Source organism: Myotis davidii, unplaced genomic scaffold (genome assembly GCF_000327345.1).
Source record: "Myotis davidii unplaced genomic scaffold, ASM32734v1 scaffold514, whole genome shotgun sequence".
Lineage (NCBI taxonomy): Eukaryota > Metazoa > Chordata > Mammalia > Chiroptera > Vespertilionidae > Myotis > Myotis davidii.
The window spans coordinates 113,593-138,275 of NW_006286236.1; the positions used below are offsets into that span (position 1 = coordinate 113,593).

At 59.3% G+C, this 24,683-nt stretch overlaps 1 protein-coding gene and 1 long non-coding RNA gene across 3 annotated transcripts; one reads left to right on the forward strand and one right to left on the reverse strand.

Annotated features, from left to right (window-relative positions):
- On the forward strand, nucleotides 1–24,677 carry TMEM184B (transmembrane protein 184B). Of its 2 annotated transcripts, XM_015559842.1 has the most exons (10): nucleotides 1–183; nucleotides 3,043–3,291; nucleotides 5,224–5,389; nucleotides 15,590–15,680; nucleotides 16,167–16,242; nucleotides 19,154–19,245; nucleotides 20,113–20,282; nucleotides 20,722–20,916; nucleotides 22,656–22,676; nucleotides 23,576–24,677. In XM_015559842.1, the coding sequence occupies exons 2-10, from the start codon at nucleotides 3,100–3,102 to the stop codon at nucleotides 23,776–23,778; spliced, it is 1,206 nt and encodes a 401-aa protein (XP_015415328.1). In that variant the 5' UTR covers nucleotides 1–183; nucleotides 3,043–3,099; the 3' UTR covers nucleotides 23,779–24,677. The 2 variants fall into 2 exon arrangements, with proteins under 2 accessions (XP_015415328.1, XP_015415327.1); XM_015559841.1 differs by lacking the exons at nucleotides 1–183; nucleotides 22,656–22,676.
- LOC107182078 lies at nucleotides 14,012–23,775 on the reverse strand. Its single transcript, XR_001512795.1, has 3 exons — nucleotides 23,686–23,775; nucleotides 21,487–21,504; nucleotides 14,012–14,021 (listed from the first exon to the last, which is right to left on the reverse strand). It is a non-coding gene; the product is annotated as an uncharacterized LOC107182078 (long non-coding RNA).
- Nucleotides 24,678–24,683: the final 6 nt, after the last annotated feature.

Sequence of the window (24,683 nt, forward strand, 5' to 3'; positions counted from 1 at the left end):
TCAGGGTGCCGGGACTGCATTGGAAAAGGGGAGCCTTGGAGGCCCTTCTCTGAACCCCTTTTCCCAGGAGAGTGAAGGGGCTACCTAGCCAGCGTCATCCGTGCCTTCCCCAGGCCTGGGGGCTGTGCCAGGCCAGTGTCCTGCTTCCTTGTGAGACCTGGGCAGGCAAGAGATATTTCCCAGGTAGGTGCCTGTCTTGAGTGTGAAAGGATGGGACCCCAGTGTCTATCCCCCCACCTCCCAACAGACGCACACTGTGAACATTTGGTGAGATCTGGCATGGTGTGCCATCCTGGGCCACCAAGCTAGGCCAGCTCTGGGAGACGGCCTCTGAGGAGCCACCATCGCCTGCCTCTCCTGGGGGCCAGGGGCCTGCGTCTGAGCCAGAATATGGCATCAGATGTCCGGCACGTGTGGCTCGGTGGGTTGAGTGTTGTCTCATGCACCAAGAGGTCACTGATTCCATTCCTGGTCAAGGCACATGCCCGGGTTGTGGGCTCGATCTCCAGCAGGGGCGTGCAGGAGGCAGCCGATGAATGATTCTCTCTCATCCATGTTTTTCTGTCTCTCTCTCCTTCTCCCTTTCTCTCTCTCAGAATCAATAAAAACATATTTTAAAAAAAAAGAAACTTATAGCCGGAACCGGTTTGGCTCAGTGGGTAGAGCGTCGGCCTGGGGACTGAAGGGTCCCAGGTTCGATTCCGGTCAAGGGCATGTACCTGGGTTGCGTGCACTTCCCCAGTGGGGGATGTGCAGGAGGCAGCTGATCGATGTTTCTCTCTCATCGATGTTTCTAACTCTCTATCTCTATCTCTCTCCTTTCCTCTCTGTAAAAAATCAATAAAATATATTTAAAAAAATAAAAAAGAAACTTATCAAAAAACCCTAATATTGCATCAAGTACTTCGGAGGGATATTATGAAAACCTTCAAATCATTCCGTGCCACCCCAGGAGACTGCAAAACCAAGTTCCACATGATTTTTCTCATCTCTCAGTTGGAGAAAATGTTACTTACTTCAAAGTTGCTGTGAGAAAAAACTAGATACTATGTTTGGGGAAATGATTTGTAAACCACAGGGCATGGCGCAACAACATGGCGGGCGTGGGTCCGGCCACAGAAGCCTCCCAGCGCCTGGCCACCCTTCCCGGCGAGGCCCTCCCCTTCCTGTGAGGACAGCGCCAGCTGCGGCAGGACAGGCGGGGCCCTGTCTGCAGGAGGCTCTGCCGTAGGGGGCGGCTCCTGTGGGCCTCCAGGCCGGTGGGAGACGGCGTGTCCATAGGACCTGCGTTGGAGCCCTGGCTCTGATTCGGGGTGAGCCCCCCTGAGTGGGTCTCTCGGTGTGAAGCGGGCGACCTACACGGGGAAAGCGAGAGAGCTCTGAGCGTTAGTGTCACTCTGGGGTTAAGAGAGAGGCACTAGAGTGTGAGCGACAAGGCCCCAGGGAGAGGCTGGCTGGTGTGCCCCCTGTGGGCAGGGGCAGAGCCCAGAGTTGCCCTGGCTGGGGAGACGACACAGGGGCCTCTCAGCACAGCCTTAGAGCAGAGCAGCCTCCGACACACTCTCGCTCAGAAGGTGAGGATTTTGGCGTCTTTGTACCACCTCCTCCCATCCCCCTTCGATTCTCGTTTGTTCATTTAATTTGGGGTTATAGGCAAAGATAATGATTTACAACCCAAGTCTCCTCTTTAAAAAAAATTTTTTTTAAATACATTTTTATTGATTTCAGAGAGGAAGGGAGAGGGAGAGAGAGAGATGCATCAATGATGAGAGAAACTCATTGATTGGCTGCCTCCTGCACGCCCCCTGTTGGGGATTGAGCAACCCGGACATGTGCCCTGACTGGGAATCAAACCACTGAGCAACACCAGCCAGGCCCAAGTCTCCTTTTTAAAGAAATATTTCTGGCACTGGTTTTCAATTTTGCAATCATTCTTACAGAAACTATTCTTAGACTTGTCACTGTGTCTCTTTTTTCAAAGCTTGTCACCAATCTTTATATAGACAATTCCATTTTTTAGTTTCTTTATATAGATGTCTTCTCCATTTTTGGTTTCTAATCTAGATATATCTCCTGGTCGGTGTGTTGAAGTCATTTATTTTTACAGGAAAATAGAAATGTAAAGGGCTCTCAGGGGGTGAAACTTACAGCTAAGAGCACACATGGTATAGATGGTGGCAGAGGATGCTGGCAGCATTGGAGAGAATGGGGGACAGAGCCGGGAAGCGTGGGGAGACATCAGCAGGTCAGGCGATGGGCCCGGGTGCACCCAGGAAGGCCCAAGGAAAGCTCCCGTTAGGCTCAGCTCTGGCTGAGCCTTGGAAATGGTGAGAGGTCAGATGGGCTGCCCTCGGGGTTCAGGCTGAGCTTGTTGGGGTTTGGGGGTTTGGCCATTTTCAGGGTCAGACAGCAGAGGCCGTCCGGGGCCAGTGAACCTGTGGGACACAGGGCGGGTCGGTGGGCACCTGGGCCTTGCGCTCCAGCTAGGGCTCTTCCCAATGCCCACACGCTCCGAGTCGCATCCATTTCAGCAGGGGCCACAGGGTCCTAGGAAGAGCTGGGCAGAGAGGCGTGCGCAGGTCTGCAGCCGGGGCAGGCTGTGGCACATCTGAGGGCAGCAGGAGGCCGTGACTGGAGTAGAGGATCAGGTGGGACTTGCAGGAGATGAGAAACAACCAGAGCCACGGAGGGCAGTCGTGTGGGCCACGGGAGGGACGCAGCTTCTGCTCCGAAGGCGATGGGAGGTTTTGGAGTTCTGAGCAGAGGAGAGGCCAGTCTGGCTGACATCTTAGAAGGCTCACACAGCTGCTGTGTGGGGCTGGACAGCAGAGACAAGGGCAGAAGCAGGGAGACTGGTGAGGAGCCTGTTCCATTAATTCAGGGGGGACAAGATGAGGCTGGCTCCAGCGTGATGGCTGGGGCCAGGGTGACGCCTGGTCAGAGTCCGGGCACGTTTTGAAGGTGGACATAGGACTCTGGGAGATTCTTTCCAGCACTGGCCCTGGCTGGGAGGAGGCTAATATTGTGATTTCCTCTCTCTAGGCCAGCTCCTCGCTCACTCCCACGGTTTCTCTCAGGGAGCCCCTGCTGCCGGGCACCATGACAGTGAGGGGGGCCGCACTGGCCCCAGATCCAGTGTCGCCCACGATGGCGGCAGCCTCGCCCAGCGTCTCCGAAGTCCCCGAGGGCAGCCCCACAGCCATGGAACAGCCCGTGTTCCTGATGACAACTGCCGCGCAGGCCATCTCCGGTTTCTTTGTCTGGACGGCACTGCTCATCACCTGCCACCAGGTACCGGCCAGTCGGGAGTCCCTGAGCCCGAAGGCTAGAGGATCCTGCGCGGTTTCTAGTCCGAAAGGTGTTAGTTAGGCGCGGGCAGGCGATGCTGCAGCAGTAAGTGAACCCCGTGATCTCCGGGCTCCTCTGGGAGAAGGGGATTGATTCCCCGCTCACATCCCAGCCCAGTGCGCTTCAGGTCCACCTGTGGCTCCAGCACCTGACCACGGAGAGGAGGGTCACGTGGGAGGCACTCTGGGTATTCACCTTTCAAGATCCAGAAACGACACTCATTTCTTTGCTCACTGTCCCTGGGCCAGAACTGGTCCCGTGTCCAGCCTGAGCTGCACGGAGCCTGGGGACTGTGCGTGAGCACCTGATGTCAATCCCATGTCCACTCTGAGCTGCAGGGAGCTGGGGGACTGTGCGTCAGCACCTGATGTCAGTCCCGTGGCCAGCCTGATCTGCAGGGAGCTGGGGGACTGTGCGTCAGCACCTGATGTCAGTCCCGTGGCCAGCCTGATCTGCAGGGAGCTGGGGGACTGTGCGTGAGCACCTGATGTCAGTCCCGTGTCCACCCTGAGCTGCAGGAGGCTTGGGGACTGTGCGTGAGCACCTGATGTCAGTCCCGTGTCCACCCTGAGCTGCAGGGGGCCTGGGGACTGTGCATGAGCACCTGATGTCAGTCCCATGTCCACCTGAGCTGCTGGGGGCCTGGGGACTGTGCATGAGCACCTGATGTCAGTCCCATGTCCACCTGAGCTGCTGGGGGCCTGGGGACTGTGCGTGAGCACCTGATGTCAGTCCCGTGTCCACCCTGAGCTGCAGGGAGCTGGGGGACTGTGCGTGAGCACCTGATGTCAGTCCCGTGTCCACCCTGAGCTGCAGGGAGCTGGGGGACTGTGCGTGAGCACCTAGCTGCAGTGACCCCTTCGCAGATGAAAAAATTGGGACCCAGAGAGGGAGAAGGGAGGGGACGAGCCTATTTACTTAGTCGTTGGCAGAGCTGGGGTAGAAGTCAGTGTCCTGTCCCCCGTGCTCACAGGTCCAGAGGAGCCTGGTGTGGCCTGAGACGGGCCTTGGCTGCCTGAGCAAGGAGAGGTTTGAAGGTTTCCAGCAAAGATGGAGGCTGAGCTTTGGGTCCCCTTTCAGCTCCTCTCCTGCTGCCCTGTGTTCCCCATCCGTTCTAGAACCCAGTTGCTCATTGCAGATGGGGAATATTTTGTTCCTTTCCTCCCGAGCCCTGGGCTCGGCTGGGCCAAGTGTGAAGTCATGAAGCTGGGATGGGAGACTCGGGCTGGGACGAGGATCGTGGCTAGAGCAGGTCTTGGCATTTGTGGGCAACTTTTATTCCCCCCCCCACACACACACACTTTCTAAAAGCCGCATTCATTCTCCCAACTGCCTGTGCGGCAGGAGCGCTGCCTCTGTTCCAGCTGGGAAGGTCAGACAGGTGAGGACATCACTGCAGCCACGCGGCCAGGGAGAGCATCCACTCTGCGTAGAAGTGGGGTCCCGTCTGCCCCGTCATACGTTAGTTAGGGGATGGGGCGGGTGGGCACCCACCCCCTCACCTGTGAGTGAGCTCCATGGCCCAGGGGCCAGGTGTTTAGGGAGGTGGGGTGGGGACACACACTGAAAACCTCTTTGCACCACACAAACCTGGCCGAGCAGGAGGGTCCCAGGGTGCTTGTTACAGCTGGATTCCCCCTTGGATGTGGACAGTCTCGGGCATGTGAGGCCGGCCTTGGCACCACCGCTTGCACCCCCACAGGCTTTCTGCACCCCGGGGTCTGATGCTCGCAGCAGCCTCTCACTCATCGTCCCCTTTTGCAGTGGAGGAGGCTGAGGCGCAGGGTGGGATAACTCAGTCACAGATCTAGTGAGTGGCTGAGCTAGACCCCTCGGCCCGCCTCCTCCTCCCTGACACTGCTCCTCTGCCCGCAGATCTACATGCACCTGCGCTGCTACAGCTGTCCCAACGAGCAGCGCTACATCGTGCGCATCCTCTTCATCGTGCCCATCTACGCCTTCGACTCCTGGCTCAGCCTCCTCTTCTTCACCAACGACCAGTACTACGTGTACTTCGGCACCGTGCGCGACTGCTATGAGGGTGAGGACGTGTGGGCACGCACCAGGGAGGCCGGCGTGGGCAGCGCACCCCTCCTACCTGGCGTCTGGGAGCCATGGGCCCTCTCCTGGTTTTTCCTCGCGGGGCCACCCCTCGCTTTTTTACCCTCCATCCAGGCCTAGAGCGACAGGTGACAGCACAGGTGTGGCCAGAGTCTCACCTTCAGATGCCCTTTGTGATGGGGCTCCCAGAGCAGCGTCACAGACGCCTGGAAGCAGGGACCCTCCCCCCCTTCCCCGTGTCCCCTTTCTCAGCTCTGGTGTCTCAGGCGGGTGCACAGGCAGCAAATGAGCGATCTGTCTGTAGATAGAAGCTCCAGGTCAGATGGGTTGGGATTTATCCGGGAGTCTGTGGGGCAGTGCGGGCAGGGCGGGGCCTCCCTCCCCATGTGCCTTAAGTCTGAGGGCTTTGTCCCTGGAGGAGCTCTACTGTGCCACCCAAGAAGGTGGCTCACTGCCTTTTGGGGGCCTCTGCTCTTGCATGTGATGTGGGAGCATCACCAGCTCTGGCACTGAGCTCCAGGCACACCAGGCCCTGACCAGCCAGCCCCCCAGGAGTCTGTGCCACCTGCACAGTTACCGCAGGGCAGGCAGCCTCTCTCACCGGGGCCCAGTGGTCCTGGCCTGAGGCTTGGAGAATGAGCTGGTGCCTGTCAGAGGGAGGGCGAGGAGGAGAGTCCATTCTTGGCTGAGCGGAGAGCTAAATTGAGGGGAGGGAGGAGTCCCCGTGTGCCCAGCCAGGGTGGGGTGGCTGTGGGGGGCTGGTGGCTGGAGGAGGGATTGCACTGGGAGCCAGGGACAGGGACATACACAGCCTTGCAGGCCACACAGGGAAATTTAGATCTTTATTACTGTTGATGCCTAAAAATATGATGCGAAATTGCAGGCTACAAAGCTCTCTACATGGGCTGTGGGTGACGGAGGGGCCAGAGGCCCCAGGACAGGCCACAGCCCAGCAGGTTGGGGAGTAGGGGTCCTTGGATTCAAGATCCCTTCTGATGCTCGCCCCCTCTCAGGGTCGTGTGTTCCCCGTCTCCTGTACCTGCACTGCTGGTTCCTGGTAAAGTGACCAGATGCGGTTTTCCTTGTGCTGTGACCAGGCAGCTCTGACCATGACCGCCTGCCTGTCAGCTTCCCTGACCTGGGAGGGCTTGGTCCTTGGCCCTGGGCTTCATGCTCGTCCCCCGAGAAACTGGAGTCTGTTTCTGCTCTGTTTTGAACCCGTGTGTCCCTGAGCACTCAGAGGCACAGGAAACGCCTTTGGATTTGGTGAGGAAACTCAGATGCCTAACACCCCACCCACCTGTCCGTTCAGCCACACCGGCCTCCCTTCTGGCCTGGCAAACCGGGTGTTTGCCCAGTGCCCGCAGAGCTCTTCTCCGTGGGCTCCCCCTCCTCCATCTGGACCGCGGTGTCCCCTCCCAGACCCGGTCCGCAGCACGCAGTGTGCAGCGAAGTGCCTGGTTGGTTCTCCCCTTCCTGAGGGCAGTGCCAACAGCGCTGGGCACATGGTAGGTGTTCCCTCCTTCTGGATGTTTGGAATGAAGAAGGGACTTGGTGAAACACCTGCTCTGTGCCTGTGTTCATCCACATGTAGCCTCATGAAAATCCCTGCTGGTGTCCCTGCCTCGCCCTGCCAGGTGGGGGTGCTGAGGCAGGTGGGGCTCTAGTGCCTGATATTCCTGGAAGCAGCAGGGCCCCCAGCAAAACCTCTGGTACCTCGGGAGCCACAGAGGTTGGGGTTGGAGAAGGTGAGGCCAAGAATCCTTTTCCATTCCCCTGCCAGCCTCGCCTGGCGCAGCCTCTGCATCTTGTTCATTCAGAATAAAAAGGCTCTGCCCTGCCCAGGGAGCCTCCCCTGTACGGTCGGGGGACAGGCCCTGCAGACTGGGGTGCATGGCAGAAGGGGGCACAGCGAGGGAGCCTTCGCATTGCCCTTGCTCCGGCCCCAGCCCCAGATGTGGCAGCAGATGGTTGGCGGCTCCTCCCACTCCAGAAGCCTCTTTGTTCAGCCCCTGCCTGTCCAGACCTTCCTCCCAGCTACAGAAAGGTCCTTTGTAAGAAGTCTGCGTCTCCTAGCAACGCTATTGTCCCTGGGCCCCTCCCAGGCAGTTTACAAACAGGGCCTCAGCCGCTGCTGAAATACAGGCCACCAGCGTTCACAAGCTCGGTGTCCGCGGGTGGCGCCCTTGCCTCGCCCTTTCCCGCACCTCTGCTCCGTGCCTGGGACCCTCTCCCATAGTTTTTGTATCTACAAGCCCTGCAGTTCCGCAGTACCTGCCCCCAGCAGGCGTGGTGGCTGCGTGTCCCTTACAGTTCAAAAAGAGGCCCCCATGCGTTCCCTTTCCTCCCAGTCTCCTGAGACGGGGAAGGGGCAGGAGTGGATGGACTGGGCCAAGGAACTCCTACTTAACAGTAGCCAGACCTCTGCTGGCCATTAGGCGACATTTGCTTTTCTTTTTAACAAAATTAAAACAATGAACATTTTATTTTTATTAAAGTCATACATGCATATGGATGAAACAAGCTGCCCCAACTCCTCTGACTCCCAAGTTCATTGCACTTGCAACTTTTTAAATTGTTATTATTTTTTTAAAATCAGGATGATCATCTAACCAATGGAGCTACCCGGCCAGGGCACTTTCAACTCCTTAAACTTTTTTTCCCTTGAATAACCTAAAAAACGTGCGTAGCCTGTTGTTTCTGGATTTTCCAGTTTCACGTAGTGTTTAGTAGCAGACTTCCTCTGGGAGGCTTGGGACTCAGGTGCTCACCTCGGGCTGTGCACGCCCACACACTTTTGCTCCTTCATCTTGTTAAGGTGACAGGCGTTTCTAAGTCCGCATTTCGTGTGTGCGCTGCCCCATGTCTGTAAACATTGTTCAGAGCTGAGCCTGCAGGTGCCTCGGGATGACATTTCCTTGTGCTTTTCCTCTGCTGCCGCTTGTCTTGCTGTTTGGTTTACTGTTTTCTCTGTATCTGTCATCACTTTGTTCCCGAACGCTTCCCTGATTAGAAGCATGCCTTCTCTAAAGGGAGGTGCATGTCCCTTCGCTCTGGGGTTTCCTCGGTGCTGTTCCTCCTGACGCCCTGCCTCCTGCTCTGGGCTGGCCTGGCCTCCTCCTGCCCGGCAGCTGCCCTGGGTCTTCCCTCCCAGCGTCCTGGGAACCCTGCTCCCCTAGCAGCGCCTGTGCTGACCACCTGCCCCCTGGGGCCATTTTCCCTTGGTGATTCGCCCTGTCTTGGTTAGAGCTCGGCTCCCAGGAGCTTCCTGAGAAAAGGGTGCATGGGGGTTCTGTTTTTTGAAATCTGAAAATTGTCTACAAATATATATTATATTGTTCTGTTTGGTTAGTTGTCAATGGGAGTACAATTCTAAGATGGAAATTACTCTCCCTCTGAATTCTGAAGGCAGGTTTTTCAGTCTTTCAGCTTCCAGCATTGTTTTCGGAAAGTCTGCTGGATTCTGATTCTTTTTTTAAAAATGGACTTGAGAGAGAGAGAGAGAGAGGAGAGAAACGTCATTTTGTTGTTTCATTTATTTATGCATTCATTGGTTAATTGTTCTATGTGCTCTGACCAGGGATCGAACCCACAACCTTGGCATGGTGGCATGACACCCTAAATAACGGAACCACAGGCCAGGGCTGGGTTCTGACTCTTAATGTCTGTGTGTGACCTGCTTTCCCCTTTGCTCATGGTCTTTGCGCCCAGTGTTCTGAAATCTCAGAGGCGGCGGGATATTCACTGTGCGGGGTGGCCGGTGGGCCTTCACGTGGAAGCCCATGTCCTGAGAGCCGAGAATGTTCTTGCATGTTCCTTTGTCCCCCCCTGCCCCCCCCCCCCGTTTATTCCTCCTTTCCAGAATTCCTGTTGGTAGGATGTTGCACTTCTGGATTGACCTTTAAGTTTTCTTTATGGTTTCTTTTGTTCTATTTCCCAGGAGCTTTTAAATATTTGCCTTTGAGCTTTCCTACGGAAGGTTTTGTTTTCTTTATCGTGTTGTAAAGCGTCAGGCTCTCTTTCCTGTTCTATTTTATAGTCCCTTGTGCTTGGTGTGGGAGAGAGGATCTCCCCTTCCCGGGAGCTAATTGCAGTTTTCTTCTGTTTCCTGCATTATCTCGGTCTCCTGACTTCCCTGTTTGTTTGTCTTGGCCTTTGACCTTTGTGTTGGAAGCGCTCCTCAAGTGTCTGGTGTCCTTGGCTATTCTTTGTATTGAAGCGTGGGGCTTACACTGCGGCCTCCCAGTTGGGTGACAGGACACGGCTTTCCTGTGCCATTTTTACGCAGTGGTGGGGACAGGCACTCGATGAAGATTTTTTTATCCTGGGCCTGTTTCCCCAGATATAATGTTCTCTGGGTGGTGAAAGCTGGGCACGCTGAGTTAAGGGTGCAGTTGGGGGAAGGGACCTGGACACCTCGCCCTTCGCATTCAGACCTCATCTGTTTTCTGCAAGTGTCCGCGTTGCTGCCCTCGGCTGAGCTGAGTTCTCTGAGGAAGGAGCTGTCCCCACCGGCCAGGAAAGTGAAGGCCGCGCAGACTTGCAGCCACGTTTTCCATCGGCACCTTCCCCCGCAGTCCTGGGCCCTCCCGGTCAGGGGCCAGCTGACGATGCTGCATCCCAGAGCTTTCGTCAGCGTTGCTGTCGGCTGCCTCCGGTGCCATCTCCTTGTCCTTGAAGGCTTGGACTTTTCCACCGATTCACTCTCATCTTAGTGGCATTGTGGGGGGAGGGGAGGGGGAGAGGAGAGTGGAGATAAACAGCTTGAGTGGGTAGTAATATTGCCATTTTCCAAGGAGAGGGCGCGTCTCAGAGAAGTAAATGGCTAGCCCAGGGTCCCTCTGACCGAGTACCTACCATCTGGTGAGGGCTGTAACTCACACCGCAGCTCACACGCAGCGCCAGGCTGGAGTAACGGGGAACCAGCCCCTTCCCTGCATTTAGTGTTTGATTGTGGTCGGCGTGGGAGGTTGCTCCTAGAGACAACTCTGAGGCAGCCTGAGGAGCTGGGGAGCTGATCCAGGGGTGCAGGAGGCCAGGGTGCAGAGAGGGCTTCCGGTTGCTTTACACAGCACTGTTTTCCCAGTAACGTGGTGTGGGCTCACAGCTTTACCACCTATTTTCCATTAGGCTTAGCTCATTCTCACCTCCCAGTGACCCGGAGGAATACATATCACCCCCATTTTACAACCGTGGGAAGGAATTGGAGAGGCTAAGAAACTGGCCCAGGATTTCCCAGGTGCTTGCCGGAGGCCAGGCTTGCCTGGGGCTCCCAGGCCCGGGGTTGCCCTATGCCAGGCTTGGTGAAGGAACACAGGATGAGTTTCTCAGTGAAAAATAAGAACTCTTGTCAGGGGAAGAGGTTTTACAGGCCTGGATGAAACAATTAAAGAATGAGGCTTCGTTCACCCAGTTTCAGATTTTGGACAAGGTTCGCTTCCTGGAACCTGGCCCCAAATGAAACATCTTGGTGGAGAGAGTGTAGCCAGAATGAACCCGGCCACGGGCCGCAAACACGCCACAGAAGGCCGGGGGGCCATGTGCTGCCAGGACTCACAGGAGCTCAGCTGATCAGAATAAAGAGGTTTGCAGAAGGAACCAGCAGAGGTCCTGAGAGACAGAAAGGGCATTCCAGGTGGCAGGAAGCAGGACCAGCAAAGGACAGACATGGCATAGGGGGTGGGGGTGGGAAGGACCCGCCTGGCAGCATCCCAGGGCCTTTTGCGTTGGGCAGAGCCCGTCGCCATGGCTCTAGCGCATTGTGCCCATTATTGTCTGAAGTGATCATCAGTCCCTGAAAAAAGGAAAGAAAGTCCTGAGGCCCTCTTTACTGAGCAGAGATTTCTGTCCCAAGTGGTCAAAACTCAGTTTCCCGGGCTCATCCGTGAGTTACCTGAAATACGAATGCCCGAGTCTTTACAAATAACAGTGTCTGTGTAGCAAGGACAGTGAGGTCCTGGGGCTGCTTTAGGTGCGGAAGGCGCCTGGAGGAGTGAGCTGGCGATGGCCAGGTGCACCCAGGGCACAGAATGGGGCCCAGGGAGTGTCTGTGGAGCAGAGGGGTGCCTCGCTTACCTGTAGTGGGGGGCGGGGGAGCTAATGAGGACGCCTGCCCCGGGGGCTGCTAGCAGAGGCTGCTGAGTGCACTTGTTAGGGAGCCTCTCGAGAAGCCTTGGGGGCCCCCAAGGCTGTGCTGTTGCAGTTGTCCGGGAGGGGGTTGGGGATGAGGGGGGCGGGGTGGAGAACAGTCTCTCCTTTCCCGGCTGCTCTGGTTGGAGAGAAAGTCAGTCAGGCGTCTCGGGGTTGGAAAGGAGGGACCTGTAAAGTGTCAGCTGCTCAGACCCTTTATAGTTAATGCCTGTTGAGGGGCTGCCATGCCCTGGTTGTGGCCGAGCTCTGATTGCATGCTTCCACTAGCAGAGAGCTCACTGCCTTGCCCCTCTGAAGACTGTTTCTTAGGAATAGTTTCTTACACTGAGCAGAAGTCGTAGGATCCACCCCTGGGACGAAGCGGGTCCTGTCTGACCTTCTGGACAAGGTCACGGCACACAGATGAAGAGAGTGAGTGCCAGTGTCTTTCCTCCAGGCCTCAAGGACCCAGGACAACCCTCATTTCCTCTCCACCCTGTCCTGCTCTCCTGACTGTGTGCATTTCTCTAGGTGCCTAGGATGGAGCCCAAAGTTCTGGTACCTCTCTCTCCAGAGCAGGAGACAGACAGACAGACACCATCCCTTCCTCATTCTGGACGCTCTCCTTCACACGGGAGGGCCGTGTCTGTGGGCCCCTTGGTCATCTGTGTCCCCAGGGCCCAGCACAGAGCCCAGCACAGAGGCTGTAGTGAACATTTAGGGGGCATAGAGTCACTCTGTTTCTCTGAGGCCTCCCGGGGGCCAGAACTGAAACCATGGTCAGGGGGAAGTCAGGCAACAAGGCCGCTGGCTGAGAGCCTCACTGCGAATCTGCGGTGCTTTCCCTCCGCCCAGGGCAGCATATCTTCGTGTTGTTCCTGGGTGTGTGGACTTGTCATTGTGAACACCCTGGCCGGGTGCTGGGGCGGCTCCGTAACTCTCTGGTGGGGGATTGGCTTGTCCAGATGGTCCTGGTGGGGGCTGGTCGGACCATCTGGAAGACAGTCTGTCTTGCCTCCCTTCTCTGAGAGCGCGTTAGCGACTCACTCATGATTCTTTGATGGACATCGTCACCAACTTGGTGTTCTACAGACTCGCTGGCCAGAGCACTGGTAAAAGGTCGAGAATCTTGAGCTGAGAGATGGATGAGATTTGACAGTTCTGACCAGCTGAGCACAGAGCTTGGCTGCGTGCGGACGTATGTGATACAGGAAAGGATGTGATCTCAGGCGCCGGGCTCTTCTCCGTGGATGGCAGGAGGCCTGGCTGCGAGAGTGGGTCCGTGTGGAGGGGCTGATGAACTTCGGCCCCTGGGGGTTCCCTGGAGGGTTTTGTCTTTCGGGCCTGGAAGTCTGATCCCCTTGGGGAAGTCTGTTGAGCATCCCGTGAGAGTGCGAACTGGAGCACAGAACTGAGTGTGGGCATGGCTGCCTGCCTGCTGCTCTGAGCCCCTGGAACCTGGGCCCAAATGAAACATCTTGGTGGAGAGAGTGTAGCCAGAATACGTGCCATGTTTACGGCTCCAAATGGTAGAGCCACGCCCACACCCAGGAGGGCTGGTTCCGCATTCATGGCTTCCCTGCCACTTCGCTGCTGCTTGTCCGGGAAGTTTCAGACGATGGGCAGAGAGCTCACCGTGTGGGAAGTGAGCATGGCAACAGAGCAGAGGAGGCCGCCAAGGAGAAGGTGGCACCCCAGCGGGTCCCTCTGGGAGGCAGAGGGACCGGAATATGTGGCCTCGGGAAGCGTGAGGAGCGTGCAGCCCTGGGAACGCCACGGGCGGTTTTATGTCTAGGTTCTACTTACATGGCTGTAGGTAACGATCCCAAACAGCCCCGTGTGAAACAACCGTCTGCTTCTGCTGACTGCCGGGCAGGCATCGGGACGCACGTGCGCATGGTGTGCCCCTGCCCGTGGTAGCGGGGCCTCGGCCGGGGCGGATTCATCTGGAATCTGACTCACTCGTGTGTTTGGCAATGGGTGCTGGTGTCTGCTGGGTCCTTGATTCCTCCCTCGTGGGTGTCAGCCTGGGCTTCCCGTACGGTGACTGGGCTCAAGGGCAGGCGTCTCGGGAAAGAACAGAGGAAAGAGGCTTCTGATCCCAGTGTCAGATGTCACGAAGCATCACTTCTGCGCCACCGGTCCACCGTATGCAGCGGTTGTGTCAGTGTCAGAGGGTGTGGCCGTCTTTGGAAAATAACCATCGGCCACAGTATGGCTGGGCCCAGCCTGGGCTGGATACATCCATTCCATGTGGCCTCGTGTGGGTTCGGACAAAGGCCACTAGCAGGCTGACGTGAGATTTGGCTAGATGCCCCTCCCGTACCCGAGTAGTTCTTGTCGTTGTGTGATCAGTGGGGATGCCTGCAGTCACCAGACATCCGAGCTGCTCCTGTGCCGGGCCAGCAGCACACAGGGTCCCCAGCCCGTCCCGGGGTGCTGGCCCCCGAGGGAGGCAGGCAGGTAGCAGCCAACACGCAGCGCTGCGCAGTGTTGCCCACTCGCCCGAACACTTTGCATACTCACTTCAACCTCGCAGCCTCCTGTGAAGGTAGGGACTCCCGTCCCCATTTAACAGATGAGGAAACTGAGGCTCACAGCTAACCCAGTGGCAGACCCAGGCGGCAAACCCCTGCTCTGTGTCTGCTGAGGGATAGTCCCAGCACAGTGTGGTAGGTGCTATGGGTCGTGTTCATAGAGGGTGCTCCCTGGGGCCCTCACCCCAGCTGGAGACATGAGCCCTTCATAGGTTAGAGCAGCTGTGAGTGGCAAAAAGCACCCAGATACCTTCCTTTCCAAGTTGAAGGCCACTGTTCACCACCGACTGTGTGGCCAGGCTTTCGTGTTGAGGTCTGCACAGCGTCTGCACGTCACCAGGGCTGTGGGTGAGAGAACTGGGCTAGGGTGGCCAGAGACTCTCGGGGTAGGTGGTGTCTGATGGGAGTGCGGAGGGCGGGGCACCCCAGGCAGTGGGAACAGCCAGTGCAAAAGCAATCACTTGCTGAGGGAAAGGGGCGTCCAGCGTTGCTGGGCAGGAAGAGTGAGGGGTGGGCAGGGACCACGTTACCCGTGGGGAGACCCTGAGTGCCAAACCAGGGGCTGCGCCGAGGCCTTCATGCTGCAGGGGACGCAGGGTCAGAGGAGAAGGGCCCATGTTGACCTTGCCCTGGCCGTGCTTTTCTGGATGCCTCTCCTCGCTCCCTGCTCCGGCCCCGACCCTCCGGCCCCGTCCTCTGTGGTGTCCTCTCCACACTCTCACTCCTTCTTCCACGCCCGCCCCCCTCGCTCCCGGCACACCCCTTCGCTCTGGCACCTGCAGGCAGCCGCCTTCGCTTTGCTGACCCAGCAGACATCTCTGACCAGGAGCCATCGCAGCGCATTGCTGTATTTATGGCGTAGCATTTACAGCATACTTCTCTGCCGGCGGGCGGTCGCTCTCGCAGATTCTATCTTTGTGGGGATGTCCAGTCGCGTCCTGACTCAGAACGAGCTGACCCAGCTTCTCAAGACATGTGTGCCTCTTTCCGCACCGCACTGTGTTTAGTGCAGGCTCAGGTGCTCTGCAGGTTGTGAGCGAGCGGAGGTGCTGCCGTCTCATTCTTGCTTAGAGTGTCTCCTGAGAGCCCCCTGGAGAATGTTTTATTGTTTTGCTGTAAATTCGTGGTCCATAACACAATAGAAAAGAGCATAGGATGAATTCTAAAGCCAGTACCTGGTTGAACCCCAGAGCGGGCACACTGCCAGCTACCCCAAGGCCCCCCTGTGCCCACCCTAACCTCCCGTCCTCCCATCTCCCCACACAGAGCTGACTTCTGAGGTCATCACTTCCATGCTGTAGAGTGAGAGCAGTGTGTAGCATCCCTAAGCAATGCGACTGGTCCTGCCTGGTTTTGGTTAAAACGGAGGTTCAGTTCCCGGTGCGGTGCTCCTGTCCCTCAGGGCTCTCTGTTGCTGTGTGACTGGTATTTCACTGCGTTGCCGCTCAGAGTTCTGCCGTCTGTTGACCCGTCCTGTTGATGCGAGTGGTTTACTGTGGACCCTCTTTTCACAGCCTTGGTCATCTACAACTTCCTGAGCCTGTGCTATGAGTACCTCGGGGGAGAAAGCTCCATCATGTCCGAGATCCGGGGGAAGCCCATCGAGTGAGTACACAGCTCCCTGCAGCCCGCACCCTGCCTTCCGGGCATGCCTTCCTCCGAGCTGTCCCGGCGGCAGCTGGACATGCAGCTCCTCTGCGCCTGTGGCCTTGACCTGCTGTGTCTCCTGAGCTTCCCGAGCAAGGCAATTCGTTGGGACTTGCGGAAGGGCTCCCCGGCTCTCTCCTCTGTCTTCCCACCTTTTCCTGCTTCTCTCTCCCTCTTGCACTGTTTACAGTCAGTGCTTCTCAGGTGCTTTGTTCCCCGCGGGCCGCCGAGCAGCCTGCTCCCTCATGCTTTACCGCAACTGCAAATGCTCTCCGCTGGCTCCCTGCACTTGGCCTCGGGCTCAAAGCTGCCTGGGCTCTCTGCCCGTCCCCACCCCACCCTGCTGTGCCCTGGCTTGTCTGGATGTGCGGGAGGGCGTCCCCCAGCCCCACCTTCCCCGAGTCCTAGCTCTCTGCTCACCATCCCCTCTGTGGTCTCTTCCAGGTCCAGCTGTATGTATGGCACCTGCTGCCTCTGGGGAAAGACGTACTCCATTGGGTTCCTGCGGTTCTGCAAGCAGGTGCGTGCCCCCGCACGTGCCCGGTCTGTGCCCTGGAGCAGCAGCCGCGGGGCTGTGCTGCCCCTGCTTGACAGGGTGGCAGAGGCCAGCTGGGTGGACCCTGCCCCAGGCTGCCCTGGCTCCACCTTGGAGTTCCCATTTCCTGCAAGCCCCCAACCCCCAGCACCCACTCCCCACACAGTTAGGGATGCCCCTGCATTCACGGGGGTGCTCGGAGGGGCAGTGAGAGGCGTCCTGGGCACGAAGTGGTCTCAGACTCTTGCTCCTTTTTACCAAGTCTTGGTGTGTGTGAGAATCGGAAGATGTGCATGGGGATTCTAGAATCTCCGTTTGAAAACTTCTCATCGGCTGGGGCTAGAGGGACGGAGGGTTTCTGCATTAAAGATACAAGACCAGCCCTGCTGGTGTGGCTCAGTGGTTGAGCATCGACACATGCCCCGGTTGTGGGCTCGATCCCCAGGAGGTGGCGTGCAGGAGGCAGCCGAATCCATGTTTCTCAGTGTTGCTATTTCTCTGTCCCTCTCCCTTCCTCTCTCTAAAATCAACAAAAACATATATTTAAAAAAATATCCTCAGGTGAGGATTGAAAAAAAAAAAAGCATGACGAACCAGGCGTGTGCCGTCTCTAGTCCCTCCCCCATTTCCCAGTTGGCAGCAGCAGCTTTCGTTTTCCCAGCGGCCTCCCTGTGGTCTGGAAGGCTGGGCGGGGCGGTGTGGTGGTGAAGTGCATGGGCCTGTGCCTCTGACCATCTGAGTTTGATTTCCAGCTTCTCCTCTGACCGTGACCTGGGTCATTACTTAACCTCTCTGAGCCTTAGGTCCTTCTGTCAAATGTGCGTACTGTTACTTATCCCAAGGGATGGTTTAAGGAACAGGTGAGGTGGTGGATACAGAGCATTCGCAAGGTGCTGGCACAGAGCCCCCCGTCTCTTGTTTGGGGAGGGAGAGTCCCGTGCCATGCCCAGCAGCACGACCTCGACTGAGTCTCTTCTGGGGCTCCCGCCACAGGGCCTCCCGACCCCTCCAGCATCTCCAGAGTAACCCGCAGGGAAGTGAACCACAGCCAGTCCCTGGCCCGCTGGAGGCCTGGCTTTTCTGTGCAGGGCCCGGCACCCCCTCGACAGAGCCTGCCTGGACCTCCCGGGCCTCCAGGTCAGCTTCCACGTCTTCCTTCCGTGTTTCTCATCTCCCTTCAATGTAACCCCTTTGCCAATGGGTATAAATCCTTCCTAGCTCAAAGCCCTTGGGCAGCTAACTCAATCAGGGCCATTGTTTACCCTGGGCTGGGCGCCTGCGCCTGTGACTCATGCCCTCTTTGATGATTATATTGTGTACAAAGTTTTGATCCCAGATCACTAGCTCCAGCCGCCTTGTTATAAATTATCCCCAGGCCTGTGGGCTGGCTGTTCCGGATATTCCACCGTTGTTCCTGGCAGTGGCTGGGAGAGGTAGGAAAGGGGAGAGAACAAAAGCCCCGCCCCCTGCCCTGGGGGGCAGCTTTGTCCCAGGGCAGGGCGTCCTGCTGGGCTTCAGGGTCCCTGGGCCTCAGTTCCCTCCTCTGTCTCAGGCCGGGGACAGTGCTTACGTCTGGGGCTCCACAGGCACATGGGCATCAAGTGGCTGACCGGGCGCCCCGCCTGTGGCCGGCTCTTAGCTCGCTCACTCACTGGCTCACTCCATGCGAGGGGATGCTCCTCCCCTGTGGGCTGTCGGTGGGGGTCCCGCCTCCTTCAGGTGGGGTGGGAAGGCCAGGGCAGTTCTGTGGGGTGTGACAGCAGTATCACCCCTCTCCCCCCGTCACACACTCCTCTCCTGGTGGCACCCCACAGCTCTGACCACTGGGCTCCCCTGCAGACCTCACTCCGGTTCCTAGAACTTTGGGTTCAACAGGCCACGTTCTCCGCTCCAGGGTCCTGGCCCTGTTTGGAGCCACACTCGCTTATTAGCCTTTCCAACTGCTCCCGCCTCCACAGAAGGCCCCTGGCTTAGACGTATTTGACTTGGGCAGGAAGGTGATTCTAGTGATATTATGGGTGCCGTGGGTGCCCCGGGGCTTACCCTGTGACAAGGGGCTGCTTACGTCCCGTCCGCCCGAGGCTCAGTGGCCGCCGCTCAAGCTTCTGGCAGCTGGCAAGGCCAACATTCAAATTTCCAACTGTTCCCGCCTCCACAGAAGGCCCCTGGCTTAGACATATTTGACTTGGGCAGGAAGGTGATTCTAGTGATATTATGGGTGCCGTGGGTGCCCCGGGGCTTACCCTGTGACAAGGGGCTGCTTACGTCCCGTCCGCCCGAGGCTCAGTGGCCGCCGCTCAAGCTTCTGGCAGCTGGCAAGGCCAACATTCAAACTCGGGGGTCAAAACTAGACCTTTGCTCTGGGCTGCTTCCTGTTTCGTGCTCCCGTTAAGTCATCTCCATCCCCAGCAGGACCCCAGCTCAGTATAAACCCTGGGCCCAGGCCCAGAGCCCGGGGCAGGGAGCCAGACCCCGGGGGTGGGCGAGGGCACGAGATGAAGCCCTGGTCCAACCCTGTTCCCCAGGTGGCCAGCCCTTGGAGCAGGGCCCGGCTTTGCTCCCCACCCCACCCACTTCCTTGGCCACTTCATGGTGCTGCCCGTCCAGCACGAACCCGTGCCCTTGACCACTCAGCCTCTGGCCTCGGAATGAGCTGTCCCCTCTGCCTGTCCCTTGTCTCACATTTCCTGTCTCCTCTCCATTCCTCTGTCCATCGTCCTCCCTCCACACCCATCTTCTCACTCAGCTGTCACACTGGCATCGTTTCACTCCCTCTGCCTTCTCCAGACAGCAGTCCCCTCGGGGAGGACCCTGGGCTGGCATCTAGCCGGTCTGCCGGCCAGAGGAGGTGCTGTTACGTGGTCTGTCCCATCCTGACTCTCGGCTTCTCCCCCAGGCCACCCTGCAGTTCTGCGTGGTGAAGCCGCTCATGGCTGTCAGCACCGTGGTCCTCCAGGCCTTTGGCAAGTACCGGGACGGTGACTTTGAGTAAGCAGCGGGTCCCCGCAGGGGTGTCGGGGGGAGTGTTGGTGCCAGGGTAGATGTCCCTGCCCAGAGGCAAATGCCTGGCTTAGGGAAGGAGGCGGCCACAGACTGGGCACACGCACGCCCTCAGGACCTCCTCTGAGTGGAGATCAAGCATGTTCCCAGCCTTCCTCGCGCCTCCGCACCCCTGAGCTGCGAGGCTGGCCTGTCAGGGGCACTCGAGGAGCCCTCAGCATCCATCCCCTTTGCAGAGGGGGGCAAGGGGGGTGCGCCCGGGGCAGAAGGAACAGTGACCATCCAGGCAGGCAGCGGGGCTGGAGCCCGAGAGGCCCGTCTTGAGTCCTCGGGTAGAAAGCCTCGCCTGGTGAACTGCCCAGGCCTCTCACTGGGAGTGAGGGACAGTGGCCCCATGGCCATGTGCTGGTATGCGCTTGGCAACACCACCTGGACGGTACACAGCAGCCCGCCAGGGCAGGTGGCAAACGGAGGCGCAGTGGGATGTAACTTGCTCACCTTGGAAAGAGCAGGGCTGGGTTCCCGTCACTCTGACACTCACTGTCTGACCATCGGCTGAGCCCTCATCCCAGGCCAGGCCAGGATGCCATGTCCTCCACCAGGAGCGTGGGCACCAGAGCTGCGGGCAGGTGGCTAGACACCTCTGCGTGAGGCAGGGCCCTGGCCCGGCCCGGGCTGCAGGCACCCCAGCACCCGCCTCGTGTTTTGGCCCCTTTGATCACCACGTGGCTTGTGGAGCACTGCTTGGGAGCACAGCTAGAGCCATGGGGATTGGCGTAGGGGCAGGACAAAGGAGGGGGGGCTCCTCGTCCCTCGGAGGGTCTGTCCAAGCCAGGATGCTCCCCTTTTCTGCAGCGTGGCCAGCGGCTATCTGTACGTGACCATCATCTACAACGTCTCCGTCAGCCTGGCCCTCTACGCCCTCTTCCTCTTCTACTTCGCCACCAGGGAGCTGCTCAGCCCCTACAGCCCCGTCCTCAAGTTCTTCATGGTCAAGTCTGTTATCTTCCTCTCCTTCTGGCAAGGTGAGCCTCCGCCCGGCCCCGTGTGGCAGCCCTGTCCCCTAGACCTCGTCCCCTTCCTCCTGCCTGCCCAGGCCACGGGGTTGTCCTTAGGGATCCCAGGCTGGGGCTCACAGGGGCCTCCATCCACTGGGTGCCCACTCGGGCAGAAGTCTGGGCCCTTAGCGGCCTTAGGAGCCAGGGCAGAGCTTCAGTGAGGCTGATGCATGGGTGGGGGGACACGGGGGACCCCGCATAATCTGTGACGTCTCAGTGTTCATGGCCAGAAAGGGTCTGGGGGCGTGGGGTTTCCAAGTGGCCTCGGCCTGTGTTGGCAACGCTGCCCACAGGAGCAACCAGGGCCCCTACTTCCACCGCCCCGGGCACTGGGGGCGCTGCATGGAGGAGGAGGGGGTGGGAAGGCGGTCCAGCCAGGGCCAGACACCCACACCTTGCCTCCCAGGCCTGCTCCTGGCCATCCTGGAGAAGTGCGGGGCCATCCCCAAGATCCACTCAGCCCGCGTGTCGGTGGGCGAGGGCACCGTGGCTGCCGGCTACCAGGACTTCATCATCTGCGTGGAGATGTTCTTCGCGGCGCTGGCCCTGCGGCACGCCTTCACCTACAAGGTCTATGCCGACAAGAGGCTGGACGCGCAAGGTGAGAGCCGGGCCCTCCTGCCCCGCGGCGTCCTGCAGGGTGGAAGGGCCAGGAGTCCTGGTCATGTGAGGGAGGGCCTGGGAGCGAGCCCACCTGTCTCGGGCAGCCGGTCTATAGCACCCGAAGCTGACAGGCCAGTGCCCGTGGGACGGTCAGGACAGAGATTCTAGGACAGAAGTCCCTCAGGGTTTCGGACATGAGCCGGTTCTTCGTTTATCCCAGGATCCTCTGTCTCTCAGGTGTTTTGTTGTTTTCTTAACCTGATTACCTCTCAGAAGCAGACTTGGGCGGCAATAGCTCTGAACAGCTTTCTTTTACTTGCTGACCTCCCTGGGTGAGAGCAGAGCCCCCTGGGGAGTCTTAAAGTCCGTGCTGGCCCCACCTCAGCGGTTCCGCAGTCATTGATCTGGACTCGGGCCTCACAGGGTGGGATTTCAGCTCTCGGGCCCGTGCCTCTGCTGCCACTGGGCCTGGAGGGATGCCCAAGGGGAAGAGGAAGTGGAGTCTGGGGCTGCTTGGATGATGGGAGGAGGTGGGAGGGCCTGGAAGGGAGGCCTCCTGGTCTGACACATCTACCCTGGAGCTCGGCTGCTGCCAGTTCCCTTCCCACGGGGCTGGCGAGGGAACCCACTTCCCCAGGTGCAGCACCGATGCCCAGCCCGGGCCCGGGCAGCCGTGTCCTGGGAAGAGTATAGAGGACCGCCTGGCCCGCGGCCGGGCTCCTCGCCTCCCACCCCTTCCTGCCATGTTCTTTCCCTGGTGGGCGGCCGCAGGATGCCTGCGCAGCTGCTGGTGCCTGACCTGTACTCCAGGCCTCGTGACTGGTGGGCCCGACCGCGTTTCCCCAACACGCTGGCTGGGGCCGCTTTCTCCATATTTGACCGCACACTGTCAGGGCCAGGCACTGTGCTGGCCGGCTCAGCGCTGCCGGCTGGTGGCCCACTGGCCTCCCACCAAGGCCCCAGTTGGAAGGGTCAGCTTCCCAGTATTGAGGGCGATGTCCCTGGACCTGGTCCTGACAGACCCTGTCCCTTGGGAAAGTCCCTTTGTGCCCAGAGCCTGGGAAGGTCTCAGTGTTTAAGAACCATTTCTGCACGTGGTGGCCCTGCAGACGCTCTAATGGACGCCTGGGCCATCTTCCCCAACACATCCACTCGCAGCCGTGCAGCTGTGCGTGGACCCTGCCCGCCAGGGGAAGCTGCTGCTCGCTCTTGCCCCTCCGCGTGGTCCTGCCGGCCACAGGCCCGCCAACCACAGAGCCCAGCCCCTCAGCCCACCCGTCTGGCATGGGTGCAGAGCTGACTCTGTCATGGGGGCTGCACAAGAAACCCCGCCCCAGCCTCGATTTCCTGTCTGTGAAGTGGGGAGAGGTTTGTGGAGCACGAGGCACAGGCTTAGCAGTTTCAGGCAAGGCTGGAGAAGTGGGGTGTGGGGGCCCTGATTTAGGGGCGGAGGCGAACTCGGCCCCCATCCTGGTGTCCACTCTTTGTCCCCCCATAGAGAGTGGGAGTGCCACAGGGGGGTCCTCTGTAGGTGGATAGTGCGCCCAGGCCCGAGGGGAAGCTGGGGCTGCTGGGGTGCCGATGGGACAGGGGTGGGGGCGGCAGGGGCCGTGGCATGCACTGGCCTCGGTGGTGGGCCATGGTGTTCACTCAGCTGTCTCTTGTCTTCTCTATTTCTCCTGCTTCTCCCCTCTCCCCCGCCCGCCCTGCTTTTGCCCCGGGTTTGGCCGTGGGCAGTGCCAACGTATGGTCCTTACGGTAGGTTCTGCTCTGTCTGCATGTCTGTCCTGCATGTCAGTCCTGGTCCCTGTCACCGGCACGCCTCTCTGCCTGGTTCTTCTGTGCCCAGTCTCCTCACCACGGGCACCTCTGTAGACCTGCTCTGTCTGGCCTGTCGTCTGGCATATGCCCTGTTGGTCCTGGGGCACGGCACCCATTACTGGGAAACCAGGGCCTTTCATATGTCCATGGCAGAGGCTATGGAGGCAGAAAGGGCAGACGTGTTTGAGCCTGAAGACCTGGCTGCGAGTGAGCTCTTCCCTTACCTCTCAGTGTGTGGCCTGGGCCTGTGGGGCCCGTTCATGGGAGAGGGAATCAGATAAGCCTATCCAGCCGGTGGCTCCCGCGCTCTCGGGGGAGCCGGTGGAGGTGTCTGCTCCGCCGGGGTCCAGCCTCTGCAGCTGCCCTGATGGAACGGTCCCTGGTCCACTCCCTCAGGAGAGGGGGCAGGGCCAGGACCAGGATCCCCGTCCCTAGCACTTCCGCCTCCACTTGTGCGGTTGGCCTGCCTCCCTGGAACATTCTGGGCTCACTGCCTGCATCGTGCCAGTCTCCACCCCAGGCCCGTCCCACCTGCCGGACTCAGCCCCCTTGCTGCTTACCTCCACCCCTTCAGGGGTGCTCTCTGCCCTGCGCCCCAGCCAGAGGGCCGTTTCTTTGCCTGCACCTTCTCATGTGCAGAGCCCCATCCTCTGTCCCAGGAGGGGTGGTTGGATGGCCTAGCCTTGGGGTGGGTCCCAGGACTAGGGGTGGTTGGATGGCCTAGCCTTGGGGTGAGTTAATTTGCATATATCGCTGATTAGCCACAACAACCTGGGGGCCGAGCCCCTTGCCTCCTGCTGCGCCAGCCCCTCACCCCCCCTGCCTCCCGCCCGCAGGCCGCTGCGCCCCCATGAAGAGCATCTCCAGCAGCCTCAAGGAGACCATGAACCCGCACGACATTGTGCAGGACGCCATCCACAACTTCTCGCCCGCCTACCAGCACTACACCGCCCTGGCACGGCGGCGCCCACGGCCTCTCACGCTCCCACAGCCTCAGCGGCGCCCGCGACACCGAGAAGACTCTCTTGCTGAGCTCTGATGACGAGTTCTGAGCGTGGCTGCTGCTGGGGAGGGGCCAGCATGTAGGCCAGGGCAGGTGCGCCCCTCCGGCCTCAGGCCCAGGCCCGAGGCGGCTGCCAGGGCTTTGGCATTGCCTTTAATTTATTGGACCAGAGCGCTCACATATCGCTTCCAGAGGGACCGCCAGTCCTCTGCCCAGAGGACAGCCCAGGCTCACCCCGGGCCTTCAGGCACATTTCCACACGCCACGCTGCACGCCCGGCGAGGAGCAGGGGTCACTGGGAGCCGCTCCCATGCCTGTGCGGCTCGGCTTGTCCTGGTGGCGGCGTGTTGGGACCAGCCGGGCCCCAGGCCCTGACGCTTGTGTTGCTGACCAGTGGCCACAGCCTCTCAGCTCTGTCCCCAGCTCATGGCCCTCCCCGCGAGACTCACAGCCCCTCCCCAACACTGCACTGCAGCTCTGCCCCCTCTTCCTCCGCCCCCTTGTGCTGATTAGCTCCTCTGGCAGGAGGAGGAGGAGGAAGAGGAGGGAGGAGGGAGGAAGCTGTCTGTGGAGCCCCTCCTGACCCGGCCTGCCTGGCCTGCTGCAAGGCTCAGCCAGACGCCAGGAGCCACAGGTCCCGCTAGGACGGTGCTCAGGTGCCTCTGGGCCCCTCTCCTGCGGATGTGGCCTGTCCACGTGAGGTCCCTGCGTCCCCCGGCTGCCCTTGCTGTGGCTGCACCTGTCACATGCCCCTCCCCCCTGGCCTGCGGAGGACAGCGGCAGCCCCCACTGCCCCTCTCCTGGGTCTGCCTTGAGAGCATTTGGGGCAGAGCCCTTACTGCCTGGCTGCTCAGAGGGTCAGGGGCTCCCACCTTCCTTCCTGGCTGAGTGGTCAGACCTTTGCTGGCCCCGACCATTGCTGGGGCTTCTCCCTCCCATTT

Coding starts and splice junctions, on each gene's coding strand:
- TMEM184B (XM_015559842.1), top strand. CDS start 3,100: ATGACAGTGAGGGGGGCCGCACTGGCCCCAGATCCAGTGTCGCCCACG. Junction 16,243..19,153: donor TCCTGCGGTTCTGCAAGCAG/GTGCGTGCCCCC, acceptor CTTCTCCCCCAG/GCCACCCTGCAGTTCTGCGT. Junction 20,917..22,655: donor CAAGAGGCTGGACGCGCAAG/GTGAGAGCCGGG, acceptor GGCCGTGGGCAG/TGCCAACGTATGGTCCTTAC.